General features: G+C 43.5%; 1 protein-coding gene across 1 annotated transcript in view; it reads right to left on the bottom strand.

The window, feature by feature from the left end:
• Positions 1–5,608: 5,608 nt before the first annotated feature.
• LOC123482475 (synaptotagmin-10-like) overlaps positions 5,609–17,216 on the bottom strand; it is a 32,535-nt gene continuing 20,927 nt past the window's right edge. The window contains exons 4-7 of the mRNA XM_045210330.1: positions 9,435–9,555; positions 8,915–9,086; positions 8,404–8,533; positions 5,609–6,071 (exon numbers count right to left, since the gene is read on the bottom strand). Of these exons, the coding sequence (XP_045066265.1) occupies positions 6,000–6,071; positions 8,404–8,533; positions 8,915–9,086; positions 9,435–9,555 (495 nt within the window). The 3' untranslated portion in view covers positions 5,609–5,999. The remainder of the gene's footprint in view (positions 6,072–8,403; positions 8,534–8,914; positions 9,087–9,434; positions 9,556–17,216) is intronic.

Genomic DNA, 17,216 nt, shown 5'->3' with positions numbered 1-17,216 from the left:
CTCTTTCTGAACGACTCTTTTTGGTGAACGTCAGGAACCGAATCGAAAGAGTCGTTCATTTGGCTCCCTGATTTGCATACTGCTACTGCTGCTTTTTGAGCTTCAAACTATGATTATCTGCAGTAACAAGGTAGTGAGGATAAAGCCTTATTCTGGTCAATGCTAAATTCTGTTGATTACATTATGTCATGATTTATTATTTTTTTTACTCATATTTCACAATCTAAGATAATAGTATGCAACTTTTTAGCCTTCACATTAGATTGTAAAAAATATTTTCATGTTTTTTTTCATACATTTTTAAGCACTACTGAACGAAGAGCCATTTAGGAGCCAAATAAACGTATCTTTAAGGTGAACGGAGCCAAGAGTTTCGACTCACCGAAAAGACTCAGAATGCCCATCACTATTTCATATTATCACTCACATGTGCAACTGAAATTCTTCTAGTAATGTTTTCAAATTGAGTACTAAACTCAATATCATAAGGCTTTATATCATAAGGCTTTACATAAAGTGATAGCAGAAGACACAATTACAATTGGAATCTGGGGCTAGGCCATATGCATTTACAATGACCTGTTTGTAAAGAAACATTTACTAAAATTAAACAAATTGAGAGCTTGGGACTATAAGGTTCTATCTTCATTTTAGTCAAAATTGAGTTATTGACATAGCCTTGTTCTGTTCAATGTTCTCTACCTATATAGTACTCTAAATACCCCAATTCATGTTGTTATGTTCAAAAGAATTCAAGATCAAAATTGCTGATACCATTCAAACGTATGAGGGTTCGGAACTTTAAAGCCAATTATCACAGAATCATCTTTTTGCAGATAGAACCTTAATGTCCCATGTTCTCGAAATATAAAAGTTGTTTGATGGAAGTTAGTTTCCTTTCTTCCCGTAATGCTTTTTTGTCTCCACAACTAGAACAAATTACTCTTCTAAATATCCATATTCATTTGTCAGAGACAATTTTAATAATCATATTTTTTTGTTGCTATTTGAAATAATATTTGGCACAAATGTGAAATACACAAAGACAATATTTTAAAGAAAAAAGGAAAGCCATTAACTTTAAAAATAAATTACCTCGCTTCAAACCCATCATAAAGGTGTTTGAGCTCATTTACATGGTTTTACTTTTCCAAATTAATTAGTAGAATGCATTTCAGAAATCTTATAAAGATCTCTATCCATTCCAGTGACATAAAATGTTGGGCAAAGACTCAGAGAAAAATGTCCTTGGTTACTGAAATGTTCTTAAGAAGTAACTTGAGTATGAGGTCAGACATGCTTTTCTGAGTGTCTTGAGTTCTTGAGGAAGCAAATTACGATGAGTGAGATTCAAATGCTCCTAAACCTTTGTGTAGCAGCTGTGGGACATTTTTTGCTATTTTTATTTTAATCAATAAATAAGAAATAACTTTTCGTTTCTACAGTGCCTTCAGAAAGTATTCATACCCCTTGACTTATTTCATATTTTGTTGTGTTACAGCCTGAATTCAATATATTTTTTTCACCCATCTACATTTTACATGTTAGTTGACGCTCTTATCCAGAGCGACTTACAGTTAATGAGTGCATACATTATTTTTTAAATATTTTACATACTGGCCCCCCATGGGAATCAAACCCACAACCCTGGCGTTGCAAACGCCATGCTCTACCAACTGAGCTACATCCCTGCCGGCCATTCCCTCCCCTACCCTGGACGACGCTGGGCCAATTGTGCGCCGCCCCATGGGTCTCCCGGTCGCGGCCGGCTACGACAGAGCCTGGATTCAAACCAGGATCTCTAGTGGCACAGCTAGCACTGCGATGCAGTGCCTTAGACCACTGCGCCACTCGGGAGGTTACACACAATAACCCATAATTACAAAGTGAAAACATGTTTTTTTTAAAAATATATATATTTCCAAATTTACACCCAGTCAATGCAAAGATACAGGCTTGAATAAAAATTCCATGAGAAAATCTGCTGGCCAGCAAGTAGGAAGGTTTTCAGCGGTCAAATTACATTTATTCAGCACGCGCAAGGGAATCTTGCCTGCAAAGCCCATTACATGAATACCAACTACTGACATGTGCGTAGGAAAGCCGTGTGTAAGAAAGGCTTAATTTTCTACGTCGGAATCGGGCCCATAGAGACTTACCCAGAAAGACTCACAGCTGTAAATCGCTGCCAAAGATTATTCTAACATGTATTGACTCAGGGGGTCAAATACTTATCTAATCAAGATATTAGTGTTTTACGTTTCCTAAATGTTAGAATTTTTCTTCCACTGATATTTGAGTATTTTGTTAAGATCATTGAAAAAAAATGACAATGAAATCCATCGTAATCCTACTCTGTAACACAACAAAATGTAGAAAAAGTAAAGGGGTGTGAATACATTCTGAAGGCACTGTACTCAACAGATTGTTGCTTCAATGCTTGTCTCACTTTCATCTCCCACAAGAGAGTTGAAAACACTATGCTACATTGTGTGGCTACTGTTGTTCTAATCTCGGTTAACCCAGAACTAAAATCTTCTGTATTTGGTCAGATACTAGAATATGTTCTAGGGGGAGACGTGTTAGAAATTGTACTAACACGACTTCCGAAGTCTACACCCTCGTAAACAGAAACTCTCACCATCTTCGCTGAAACCTGACACGTCCAAATAACCAGTGACGAAAAACCCAAGTACCTAAACTACTGCTGCTCGTTAGTCGAAACATCCCATAGCCCCTAACAGACTTATGGTACCATTTATGTTACGTAGTCTGTCCACGAGAGAATACTGCTGCTCTAACCACATATTGCACTCTTGTTAATCCTATGACAAGTGCATCTGTAACCACTTGTAATATAGAGAGATATGCACCATGTTCATTCAATAAATGGGATCAATTGGCATGAATTAGCGATGTGCCACTGGCAAACTGCTGTATGCTCTGGGATTGGACATTCACCCAGCCCTTTGAGTTGATAGGTTATCTGTGTTCCCTGGGGCTACACCCAGGGCACAGCTGATTGGCTTGTCTACTGTATGTCTATGTTGACATGTGGTCTTAGAATTAAGCCTAGCCCTTTAGTATCACACCATCCAAATAGAAAATGGCAACTCACTAAATAACTGTGGGAGGAGCAGAATGCCTTGGGCAAATGTATCAACCAAAAAGTGCTGAAGTATGTTACAAAGTTTAGTTCAAAGTTTAGTACTCTTAATGCCCACTGGTAGTATTGTGGTAATAACTTGCTACTCTGAAAGCAAATACAATGTCATTGGGATGAGAGGAGGATTAAATCTCCACTTTGCAAAGCTATTATCTGATATGATGCCTTTCGGACACAAGTGCCTCTCACAATGTACAATGGAAATAAAACTCTTGAGAGGTAAAATCAATTGTTTTCCCAGCTCTATACTGAATAGCTTGCACAGGACAGGAAACATAATTCAGATAATTCAAACTATTTACTCTGAGGAGTACCACCATTGGTTGATTAATGCCATGGTAAGAACCGAGATTAATTTTCCACTCCAGTAAAGCAATATAATACTGTAAATGTATGTGATAAAGGTTACTGAAGCAATGAAAACATCGTGATAACTCTATTCAAGACACAAACTTTTGAAATACAATACAAGTCAAAAGATTGGACACACCTACTCATTCAAAGGTTTTTCTTTATTTTTACTATATTTTACATTGTAGTATAATAGTAAAGACATCAAACATCAAAAATGAAATAACACATATGGAATCATGTAGTAACCAAAAAAGTGTTAAACAATCAAAATATATTTTATATTTGAGATTCTTCAAATAGCCACCCTTTGCCTTGATGACAGCTTTGCACACTCTTGGCATTCTCTCAACCAGCTTCATGAGGTAGTCACCTGGAATGCATTTCAATTAACAGGTGTGCCTTCTTAAAAGTTAATTTGTGGAATTTCTTTCCTTCTTAATGCGTTTGAGCCAATCAGTTGTATTGTGACAAGATAGGGGGTATACAGAAGATAGTCCTATTTGGTAAAAGACCAAGTCCATATTATGGCAAGAACAGCTCAAATAAGCAAAGAGAAACAACAGTCCATCATTACTTTAAGACATGAAGGTCAGTCAATATGGAACATTTCAAGAACTTTGAAAGTTTCTTCAAGTGCAGTCGCAAAAACCATCAAGCGCTATGATGAATCTGGCTCTCATGAGGACCGCCACAGGAATGGAAGACCCAGATTTACCTCTGCTGCAGAGGATAAGTTCATTAGCGTTACCAGCCTCAGAAATTGCAGCCCAAATAAATGCTTCACGGAGTTCAAGTAACAGACACATCTCAACATCAACTGTTCAGAGGAGACCGTGTAAATCAGGCTTTCTTGGTCGAATTGATGCAAAGAAACCACTTCTAAAGGACACCAATAATAAGAAGAGACTTGCTTGGGCCAAGAAACATGAGCAATGGACAATAGACCACTGGAAATGTTTCCTTTGGTCTGGAGTCCATATTTGAGATTTTTGGTTCCAACCGCCGTGTCTTTGTGAGACTCGGTGTGGGTGAACGGATGATCTCTGCATGTGTATTTCCCACCATAAAGCATGGAGGAGGAGGTGTTATGGTGTGGGGGTGCTTTGCTGGTGACACTGTCAGTGATTTATTTAGAATTCAAGGCACACTTAACCAGCATAGCTACCACAGCATTCTGCAGCGATACGCCATCCCATCTGGTTTGCGCTTAGTGGGACTATCATTTGTTTTTCAACAGGACAATGACCCATCACACCTCCAGGCTGTGTAAGGGCTATTTTACCAAGAAGGAGAGTGATAGAGTGCTGCATCAGATGACCTGGCCTCCACAATCCCCCGACCTCAACCCAATTGAGATGGTTGGGAATGAATCAGACAGCAGAGCGAAGGAAAAGCAGCCAACAAGTACTCAGCATATGTGGGAACTCCTTCAAGACTGTTGGAAAAGCATTCCAGGTGAAACTGGTTGTGAGAATGCCAAGAGTGTGCAAAGCTGTCATCAAGGCAAAGGGTGGCTATTTGAAGAATCTCAAATATAAAATATATTTTGATTTGTTTAACACTTTTTTGGGTTACTACATGATTCCATATCTGTTATTTCATAGTGTTGATGTCTTCACTATTATTCTACAATGTAGAAAATAGTAAAAATAAAGAAAAACCCTTGAATGAGTAGGTGTGTCCAAACTTTTGACTGGTACTGTATGTCAATTTACATTAAATGTAACATTTTCCCAGGATTTCGTGATCCCACGAACAAGGCATTCTCATGTGTTGTCCATAACTGCATTTCAAAATCAGGCCATATTCTATAATTTTTTTAAAGGCCCAATGCAACCATTTATATATCACTATCAAGTCATTTCTGGGTAACAATTAAGTACCTTACTGTAATAGATTTCCATTAAAATGGCTTTTTAGCAAAAAACTATTTCTCAAGCAATACTTTTGCGAGGACTGTCTGGGAGTGGTCTGAGTGGGGAGGCGAAAACTGAGAACTAGCTGTTACTGGCAGAGAGGTTTGGAATTCTGTTTGTTATTGGTCTATTAACCAATTTGATTGTATTTTGAACCAGCAACTATCAGGATTTTTTTTCATACTTTTACAGTGTTAGTTCCTCAGCTGTTGTACAATGATACAAAACACAGGAAAAACAGAATTTTGAGTGCGCTGGGCCTTTAACTGAAAAGTAGGCTAACCCATCCGGCAAGACATAATTTCATTGCCAATGTTGTTTGTGTCATAACGCTGTAATGTAGAGTCCTGATTGATGATGATTAAGACGACATTGCCAGCTTTCCAGCATACTTTGTTGTAAAATGCAATAGGCCTAGATGATGAAACACAACCTATAATGCTGTCATCTGGATGAGTCGGATGGTGGCATTGGACATTTCTGTAAGTGACAGAATTGTGGTTACTACAGCTGTACACATCTAGTTAATCTGCTATCAGGTCACATGGCTCCATTTGTGTTCCCTATGGAGTCTGTGGAGGTTTGGGGGAAGGACAAGACCCCTGGCTCTCAAAGCTTGTCGCTCTTCCTGGCCACTGTGGACAAAACAGACAATTAACAAGGGTTAGTTCTACAAGAGTTGGCTAGGTCTCCAAAGCTACTATTGCTTTGTGTTTAAATATAAATTTTCTAAAGTACCTGGATTCAAGAAAGCATTAACGATAGATTTTTATCCTTCAGCAGTTTAGAACATTAAGAACACTTATTTCCATGTTAGGCTACTTTGAGGTATTTTAGATGTACAGGAGCGCCATGTTATAGGCTGAGTACTCCTCCAATTCTTGTTTCTTTGTTCAAGCAAAATAGAATGACAATGCACAACCACAAGGTGAAGTCTTTCCCCTATGCAATCGATAGGTCTAAATTCAACTACTGTCAATAAGGATTTCTCTGGATAATAAAGATTGGAATGTTTCATGCATTTTTCAAGGATATCATCTTGTGTTCATAGATTGTGAGTTCTAATAGCACAATCTACAAACATTCTCTACTACTCCTGAAGAGCAAGGAAAAGGGGTGGCCCACCACCATAATATGTGGCCCCCAGTTATGGGACCACACTGTAGAAATCAAGCTAGTCCCCCCATCCAACCATCCTAGGTGGATATCAGGGCACCAACTCTCCAATTACTTTAAATGCTTCTATACTGAACAAAAATATAAATGCAACATGCAACAATTTCAAAGATTTTACTGAGTTACAGTTCATATAAGGACATCAGTCAATTTAAATAAATGCATTATGCCCTAATCTATGGATTTTACATGACTGAGAATACAGATTATGCCTCTGTTGGTCAGAGATAGCTTTTAAAAAAAGGTAGAGGCGTGGATCAGAAAACCAGTCAGTATGTGGTGTGACCACCATTTGCCTCATGCAACGCAACACATCTCCTTCGCATAGAGTTGATCAGGCTGTTGATTGTGGCCTGTGGAATGTTGTCTCACTCCTCTTCAATGGCTGTGCGAAGTTGCTGAATACTGGCGGGAACTGGAACACGCTGTCGTGCACGTCGACCCAGAGCATTCAAAACATGCTCAATGGGTGACATGTCTGTTGAGTATGCAGGCCATCAAAGAACTGGGACATTTTCAGCTTCTAGGAATTGTGTACAGATTCTTGTGACATGGGGCCTTGCAATATCATGCTGAAACATAAGGTGATGGTGGCGGATGAATGACATGACAATGGGCCTCAGGATCTCGTCACGGTATCTCTGTGCATTCAAATTGCCATCGATAAAATGCAACTGTGTTCGTTGTCTGTAGCTTATGCCTGCCCATACCATAACCCCACCACCACCATGGGGCACTCTGTTCACAAGGTTGACATCAGCAAACCGCTCGCCCACACAACGCCATACACGCTGTCTGCCATCTGCCCGGTACAGTTGAAACCGGCATTAATACATGAAGAGCTTCTCCAGCGTGCCAGTGGCCTTCGAAGGTGAGCATTTGCCCACTGAAGTAGGTTACGACGCCGAACTGCAGTCAGATGACGATGAGCTTCCCTGAGACGGTTTCTGACAGTTTGTGCAGAAATTCTTCAGTTGTGCAAACCCACAGTTTCATCAGCTGTCCGGGTGGCTGGTGTCAGAGGATCCCGTAGCTGAAGAAGCCGGATGTGGAGGTCCTTGGCTGGCGTGGTTACAGGTGGTCTGCGGTTGTGAGGCTGGTTGGACGTGCTGCCAAATGCTCTAAAATGACGTTGATAGAGAAATTAACATTACATTCTCTGGCAACAGCTCTGGTGAACATTCCTGCATACAGCATGCCAATTGCACACTGCCCCAAAACTTGAGACATCTGTGGCATTGTGTTGTGTGACACATTTAGAGTGGCCTTTTATTGTCCCCAGCACAAGGTGCACCTGTGTAATGATCATGCTGTTTAATCAGCTTCTTGCTATGCCACACCGGTCAGGTGGATGGATTATCTTGGCAAAGGAGAAATTAGCACTAACAGGGATGTAAACAAATTTGTGCACAAAATTTGAGAGAAATAAGCTTTTTGTGCATATGGAAAATTTCTGGGATATTTTATTTCAGCTCATGAAACATGGGACCAACACTTTACATATGGCGTTTATATTTTTGTTCAGTATAGTTCAAACTAGCCCTTAAATTTCTAGAATCAAATTGGTCTTTGTTCAGACAACATCCTTGCATCTTTTTCATGCTGCATTGTTATACATCGCTGTTGAAATTGACAGGGTTATTTCCCCAAGCTCTATGATTGGCTGCAAAACCGCTGGCTTTATCTGCCCTCTCAGAGTGATGCAGCGAAGCATTGGGTGAGCTCTGGAAAGTCCTGCAATTGACTTGTACCTCCTCTTACTTTGAGGGAAAAAAACAAACAGTCCTCTACCTCTCCCAGGGCATGCCAGTGTGTAATGGGCTTGCGTGGGTAGGCCAGCATCTCGTTCCAGTGGTACCTCCCCAGGCCCTCAGCATCTGGCCCCGTCCGACACACACCTATCACCTCATTGTGGCCCACCCTGTGGGCATCACACACACACACATGCACACACGCACACACGCACACAATATCTTGAGTGCACCAAATAAATATGACACCTAAATGCTGAATGCTAGTTTGATGAAATAATATTAAACCTAGGTTTGGTCATTACAGTCAATTATGTGGTCATGATTAGATTGTGTTGCGGCGCTTGCAGGATTTGAGTGAAATGTTCTGTTCTGTTCACCTCAGTTCAAGTTCAACTCAAAGTTAGAGCATAACTCATTCCGCCTACCTCCTTTGACGCAAACATTTTTTAAAAACGTGTTTGTTGACTATATATGTATGTACTGTACAAGCATGCTTATGACCACCATATGTGTTGAATTGGGGGGTTTCTCTGAATGGTTTTTCTCACCGGTCATAGTCCATCACCATGATGGACAGGCTGACTTGTTCCACGTTCTCTGGGGGAATATCAAAGATTATGGCCTCGTTGTACACTGGGTTCAGAGTGCTTTTCTTGGTGGTGGTTTTCCGCTTCTTCAGCCTCCGTCCATCACAGAGCAGGGAAACCTTTACATAGGGATCTGTGTTGCACAAATAGCATCTCTGTGAAGTCAGTCGTGTAGATTGCAGGTAATGGCAACATTCAAATATTCAGTTAGACTAAATTCAGTTATCTTTTTTGACAAGGTAAGTCAAATGTATTTTCTATTACAATTTCACCACAAACAGTGAAAACACATGAAAGAAGTATGTCCCTGCCCACTTATCTAAGGCACAGCATGCTGCCTCACGTTATTCTGCCTTCAGATTCATTGCTTGCGCCTTTAGAGCTTTACAGTCATCCCTCATTGTTTTTCAGAGAACCATCATGTTTTAAGGTCCAGCCTAAATGGCTGAGAGTTTTGTATTGTTGTTGTTGTGGTTGTTACCTGAGGAGCCAGTGATGTCCATGGCTTTGAGGTTCCGGCACTTGATGACGGTCAGGGTCATCCGTCCTGCCGTGGGCAGGTAGCATAGAGAGTACATGATCTCCCCCAGATCCACACTCTCCTGGAGAAAGACAAGGAGAACACTCTGCATCAAGGAAAGGTCACTGTTGCTGTAGTATAACTCTTTTAGGAAAGCAATTAGCCCAAATTGCTTTAGACAAAGTATGAACACCCAGAAGTGTCCTCAAAACTGAGAGAGAACATAGATTTTCTTACAATGAGTGATTCATCACGAAACTAGAACAAATCCAATTTGTAAGCATTACCAACAGAGTGAATGTCGCCTACTGCTAGTGATTTGCAGGATGTGCAAAGATACAAGTAAAAGGAGGGCTGGACATTAACACCGGATCGCAACTAGCTAGCCGCAACTGAATGGATGTTGCTGTTTGGCTAATCACCACTGCCCCCGAAGCAAGCACCAGTTAGCCTTGAGCTAGCCCCATATCCCGGCTATCTACCTCTCTGTCTACCGGATGGGAGTAGCCAGCTAACTAGCTACTTGCTATTAGCCACCGTTAGTGGTTTTTCACCATTGTCCGTGGCCTGCACTACCTACCAGCCAGCTCTAGCCTGGACTATTATCGGCCAGTCTGCACTGTCTGCACAGCGCGTTATCGACCCAGAACATATCGGTTTTTCTGCCGGAATCACTGAATCACTGGACCTTTAACACCAGATCATCGCAGCTAGCTAGCTGCAACTGTCAGCACAGCGCGTTATCGACCCAGAACATATCGGTTTTTCTGCCGGAATCACTGAATCACTGGACCTTTAACACCGGATCATCGCAGCTAGCTGACATTGTTGTTGGCTAATCAGCCTTGAGCTAGCCTAAAGCCAGGCCCATCTCCCGGCCATCTACCTCTCTGTCAACCGGACGAGACCTCCTAGTGTTGACACGGAGCCCTGCCGATCCAACACGACTGGTCTGCTGACGAAATCGTCTGATGTGGTTACAACAGGCTTCCCGTTAGACGTCGACCACGAAGATCCATCTACTAGCCCCGGCCCGCTAGCTAGCCGTGGCCTCTTTGCTCACCAGTGCTATAGCAACCCCCAAACTACCCTATTGCTGTTCACCGGACCTTATGATAACTCAGCTACACAGCTGATGCCTGCTGGACTGTTCCTTTTTACGGTACCGCATCCTGTTTATGTTTAGCCTCAGCCCAAACTTTGTCGCCATTACCAGCTGTTGTATTAGCTCTCTCGAATAACACCTGTGATTGCTTTATGCCTCTCTCCCATGTCAATATGCCTTGCTTATTGGTGTTTCGGTTATTTCTTATTGTACTATTTCACTGTAGATCCCCCTGCCCAGCTCAACTTGCCTTAGATAGCTCCTTTGTCCCACCCCCCATACACGCGGAGACCGACTCAATCGGTGCCTCCAGTGATGCTATCTCTTTCATCGTTACCCAACGCTTAGGTTTACCGCCACTGTACTCATATCCTTCCATATCCTTATCTGTACATAATGCCCTGAATCTATTCTACAACACCCGGAAATCTGTCCCTTTTTTTCTCTGTACCCAACGCACTAGAAGACCAGTACTTAAAGCCTTTAGCCGTATCCTTATTCTACTCCTCTATTCCTCTGGTGATGTAGGGCGGCAGGTAGCTTAGTGGGTAAGAGCGTTGTGCCAGTAACCGAAAGGTCGCTGGTTCTAATCCCCGAGCCGACTAGGTGAAAAATCTGTCGATGTGCCCTTAAGCAAGGCACTTAACCCTAATTGCTGATGTAAGTCGCTCTGGATAAGAGCGTCTGCTAAATGACTTAAATGTAAATGTAGAGCTTAACCCAGGTCCTGTAGCCCGCAGTATCACTCCTACTCCCCAGGTGTTATCATTTGTTGACTTCTGTAACCATAAAAGCCTTGGTTTCTTGCACGTTAACATTCAAAGCCTCCTCCCAAAGTTTGAGTTATTCACTGCGTTAGCACACTCCGCCAACCCTGATGTTCTAGCAGTGTCTGAATCCTGGCTTAGGAAGGCCACCAAAAATTCAGAAATGTCCATCCCCAACTACAACATTTTCCGTCTCGATAGAACTGCCAAAGGGGCTGGGGTTGCAATCTACTGTAGATATAGCCTGCAGAGCTCTATCGTACTATCAACGTCTGTTCCCAAACAGTTTGAGCTTCTACTTCTAAAAATCTAAGTCTCTCACTGTTGCCGCTTGCTACAGACCCCCCTCAGCCCCGAGCTGTGCCCTGGACACCATATGTGAACTGATTGCCCCCCATCTATCCTCAGAGTTCGTACTGCTTGGTGACCTAAACTGGGATATGCTTAATACCCCGGCCAACCTACAATCTAAACTAGATGCCCTCAATCTCACACAAATTATCAACGAACCTACCAGGTACAACCCTAAATCTGTTTACATAGGCACCCTCATAGATATCATCCTGACAAATTTACCCTCTAAATACACCTCCGCTGTCTTCAACCAGGATATCAGCGATCACTGCCTTATTGCCTGCGTCCGTAATGGGTCCGCGGTCAAACGACCACCCCTCATCACTGTCAAATGCTCCCTAAAACACTTTAGCGAGCAGGCCTTTCTAATTGACCTGGCCCGGGTATCCTGGATGGATATTGACCTCATTCCGTCAGTAGAGGATGCCTGGTTGTTCTTTAAAAGTGCTTTCCTCTCAATCTTAAATAAGCATGCCCCATTCAAAAAATCCAGAACTAAGAACCGATATAGCCCCTGATTCTCCTCAGACTTGACTGCCCTTGACCAGCACAAAAACATCCAGTGGCGTACTGCATTAGCATCAAACAGCCCCCGCGATATGCAACTTTTTAGGGAAGTCAGGAACCAATATACACAATCAGTTAGGAAAGCAAAGGCTAGCTTTTTCAAACAGAAATTTGCATCCTGTAGCACTAACTCCAAAAGGTTTTGGGACACTGTAAAGTCCATGGAAAATAAGAGCAGCTCCTCCCAACTGCCCACTGCATTGAGGCTAGGAAAAACTGTCACCACCGATAAATGTACAATAATCGTGAATTTCAACAAGCATTTTGCTACGGCTGTCCATGCTTTCCACCTGGTTACGACTACCCCGGCCACCAGCTCTGCACCCTCTGCTGCAACTTGCCCATGCCCCCCCGCTTCTCCTTCACACAAATTCAGACAGCTGATGTTCTTAAAGAGCTGAAAAATCTGGACCCCTACAAATCAGCTGGGCTAGACAATCTGGACGCTTTCTTTCTAAAATTAGCCGCCAAAATTGTCGCAACCCCTATTACTAGCCTGTTCAACCTCTCTTTCGTAACGTCTGAGATCCCCAGAGATTGGAAAGCTGCCGCGGTCACCCCCCTCTTCAAAGGGGGTGACACTCTAGATCCAAACTGTTACAGACCTATATCCATCCTGCCCTGCCTTTCGAAAGTATTTGAAAGCCAAGTTAACAAACAGATCAACGACCATTTCGAATCCCAACGTACCTTCTCCGCTATGCAATCCGGTTTCCGAGCTGGTCATGGGTGCAGCCATGCTCAAGGTCCTAAACAATATTATAACCGCGATCGATAAAAGACAGTACTGTGCAGCCGTCTTCATCGACCTGGCCAAGGCTTTCGACTCTGTCAACCACCGTATTCTTATCGGCAGACTAAATAGCCTTGGTTTCTCTAATGACTGACTCGCCTGGTTCACCAACTACTTCTCAGATAGAGTTCAATGTGTCAAATCGGAGGGCCTATTGTCTGGACCTCTGGCCGTCTCTATGGGGGTGCCACAGGGTTCAATTCACTTTATGTTTTGTTTACCCCATATGTAACCATATGTAACTCTGTGTTGTTGTTTTTATCGCACTGCTTTGCTTTATCTTGGCCAGGTCGCAGTTGTAAATGAGAACTTGTTCTCAACTGGCTTACCTGGTTAAATAAAGGTGAAATCAAATAAAAAATGCATCAACCAATGGTTGCGTGCCATGTCGTCGAATGTGCCGCCGGGCACCAGATTACTATAACATATTGAAGTGGTAAACTGATACGTAAAATACCTATCCAAGTATTATAATATGCCATTTAGCAGACGCTTTTATCCAAAGCGACTTACAGTCATGCGTGCATACATTTTTGTGTATGGGTGGTCCCGGGGATCGAACCCACTACCTTTTGCGTTACAAGCGCCGTGCTCTACCAGCTGAGCTACAGAGGCTAAGATCTGACATACTTAGCCAACACCTGGGCAGATGAACATGCCTCATGTTGTGGGCCGTTCTTAAACTACTCATGGGCCATTAACACCTTGTATTGAAATGGCGGCGGAGAGGATGGCTGCCGTTTTACAGCCCTCTAACCAATTGTACTATTATGTTTGTTTTTTCGCGTTATTTGTAATTTATTCTGTACATAATGTTTCTGCCACCAAAAAGAGCTTCTGGATATCAAGACAGCGATTACTCACCTCGTATTGGACGAAGATTTTTTCTTCAATGAATCGGACGTGAAGGATATCCTACAGACACCCGACAAGGCCCAAATCCCAGTCATTCGCAGGAGAAAGAGACGGAGATATTGTGGATGTAGGTCGGGGTGCCTTGTAAGGATCCGACGGCAAGCGAGTAAACTGCCTCTTCCATCAATCCTATTAGCCAATGTTCAATCATTTGAAAATAAATTAGATGACCTAAGATTACGGTTATCCTACCAACGGGACATTAAAAACTGTAATATATTATCTTTCACCGAGTCGTGGCTGAACGACGACATGGACAACATACAGCTAGCGGGCTATACGCTACATCGGCAGGATAGAACGGCTGACTCCGGTAAGACAAGGGGTGGCGGTCTGTGTATATTTGTAAACAACAGCTGGTGCACAAAATCAAATAGTAAGGAAGTCTCGGGGTTTTGCTCACCTGAGGTAGAGTATCTTATGATAAGCTGTAGACCACACTATTTACCAAGAGAGTTTTCATCTATATTTTTCATAGCTGTCTATTTACCACCACAAACCAATGCTGGCATTAAGATTGCACTCAATGAGCTGTATAAGGCCATAAGTAAACATGAAAACGCTCATCCAGAGGCAGCGCTCCTAGTGGCCGGGGACTTTAATGCAGGGAAACTTAAATCCGTTCTACCTAATTTCTACCAGCATGTTAAAAGTGCAACCAGAGGAGAAAAACCTCTAGACCACCTTTACTCCACACACAGAGACGCATACAAAGCTCTCCCTCGCCCTCCATTTGGCAAATCTGACCATAACTCTATCCTTCTGATTCCTGCTTATAAGCAAAAACTAAAGCAGGAAGCACCAGTGACTCTGTTAATAAAAAAGTGGTCAGATGACGCAGATGCTAAGCTACAGGACTGTTTTGCTTGCACAGACTGGAACATGTTCCGGGATAGTTCAGATAGCATTGAGGAGTACACCACATCAGTCACTGGCTTCATCAATAAGTGCATCGATGACGTCGTCCCCACAGTGACCGTACGTACATACCCCAACCAGAAGCCATGGATTACAGGCAACATCCGCACTGAGCTAAAGGGTAGAGCTGCCGCTTTCAAGGAGCGGGACTCTAACCCGGACACTTATAAGAAATCCCGCTATGCCCTCCGACGAACCATCAAACAGGCAAAGAGTCAATACAGGACTAAGATTGAATCGTACTACACTGTCTCTGACACTCGTCAGATGTGGCAGGGCTTGAAAACTATTACAGACTACCAAGGGAAGCACAGCCGCGAGCTGCCCAGTGACACAAGCCTACCAGACGAGCTAAACCACTTCTATGCTCGCTTCGAGGCAAGCAACACTGAAGTATGCATGAGAGCACCAACTGTTCCGGATAACTATGTGATCACGCTCTCCGTAGCCGATGTGAGTAAGACTTTTAAGCAGGTCAACATTCACAAGGCCGCAGGGCCAGACGGATTACCAGGACGTGTACTCCGAGCATGTGCTGACCAACTGGCAAGTGTCTTCACTGACCTTTTCAACATGTCCCTGACTGAGTCTGTAATACCAACATGTTTCAAGCAGACCACCATAGTCCCCGTGTCCAAGGACACTAAGATAACCTGCCTAAATGACTACTGACCCGTAGCACTAATGTCTGTAGCCATGAAGTGCTTTGAAAGGCTGGTCATGGCTCAACACCATTATCCCAGAAACACTAGACCCACTCCAATTTGCATACCGCCACAACAGATCCACAGATGATGCAATCTCTATTGCACTCCACACTGCCCTTTCCCACCTGGACAAGAGGAACACCTACGTGAGAATGCTATTCATTGACTACAGCTCAGCGTTCCTGTACTCCCTGTTCACCCATGACTGCATGGCCAGGCACGACTCCAACACCATCATTAAGTTTGCCGACGACACAACAGTGGTAGGCCTGATCAACGACAACGATGAGACATCCTTTAGGGAGGAGGTCAGAGACCTGGCCGTGTGGTGCCAGGATAACAACCTCTCCCTCAACGTGACCAAGACAAAGGAGATGATTGTGGACTACAGGAAAAAAAAGGGGACTGAGCACGCCCCCATTCTCATCGACGATGCTGTAGTGGAACAGGTTGAGATCTTCAAGTTCCTTGGTTTCCACATCACCAACGAACTATCATGGTCCAAACACACCAAGACAGTCGTGAAGAGGGCACGTCAAAGCCTATTCCCCCTCAGGAGACTGAAGATATTTGGCATGGGTCCTCAGATCCTCAAAATGTTCTACAGCTGCACCATCGAGAGCATCCTGACTGGTTGCATCACCGCCTGGTATGGCAACTGCTCGGCCTCCAACCGCAAGGCACTACAGATGGTAGTGCGTACGGCCCAGTACATCACTGGGGCCAAGCTTCCTGCCATCCAGGACCTCAATACCAGGCGGTGTCAGAGGAAGTCCCTCCAAATTGTCAAAGACTCCAGCCACCCTAGTCATAGACTGTTCTCTCTGCTACTGCACGGCAAGCGGTTTCGGAGCGCCAAGTCTAGGTCAAAAAGCTTCTAAACAGCTTCTACCCCCAAGCCATAAGACTCCTGAACAGCTAATCATGGCTACCCGGACTATTTGCACTGCCCCCCCACCCCCACCCCATCTTTTTACGCTGCTGCTACTCTGTTAATTATTTATGCATAGTCACTTTAACTCTACCCACATGTACATATTACCTCAACTACCTCATCTAGCCGGTGCCCCCGCACATTGACTCTGCACCGGTACCCCCCCACTGTATATAGCCTCCCTACTTGTCACGCCCTGACCTATAGAACTCTAGTTTTTTGGTCAGGGTGTGAATATCTTGTGTGTGTTGATTCTATGTTTGTATTTCTATGTTTGGCCGGGTGTGGTTCCCAATCAGAGGCAGCTGTCGCTCGTTGTCTCTGATTGGGGATCATACTTAGGCAGCCAGTTTTCCTGCCTGTGTTGTGGGATCTTGTTTTATGCTCGGTGAGTTTGGCTTGTGTGTGTATAGCCTTCCGACGTCACATTTCGTTGCCTGTTGTTGTTTTGTATGTTTATTCGGTTTAATAAACATGGATGCATTTCACGCTGCGCCTTGGTCTGACCCGTCCTTCAACGTTTGTGACAGAAGATCCCACCACCAATGGACCAAGCAGCGTGCCCAGGAGGAGCAGAGAGTATGGACTTGGAGGGAGATAAGAGAGGATCTGGCCAAGCAGATGGAGGACCTGAAAGGGATCAGGGTGGAGAAGGAGAGTTTTGGGGGGGCTAAAAGGGTGGT

This window comes from Coregonus clupeaformis, chromosome 34, assembly GCF_020615455.1.
Source record: "Coregonus clupeaformis isolate EN_2021a chromosome 34, ASM2061545v1, whole genome shotgun sequence".
NCBI classification, from domain to species: domain Eukaryota; kingdom Metazoa; phylum Chordata; class Actinopteri; order Salmoniformes; family Salmonidae; genus Coregonus; species Coregonus clupeaformis.
This window is presented reverse-complemented; position numbering and strand designations above follow the sequence as displayed.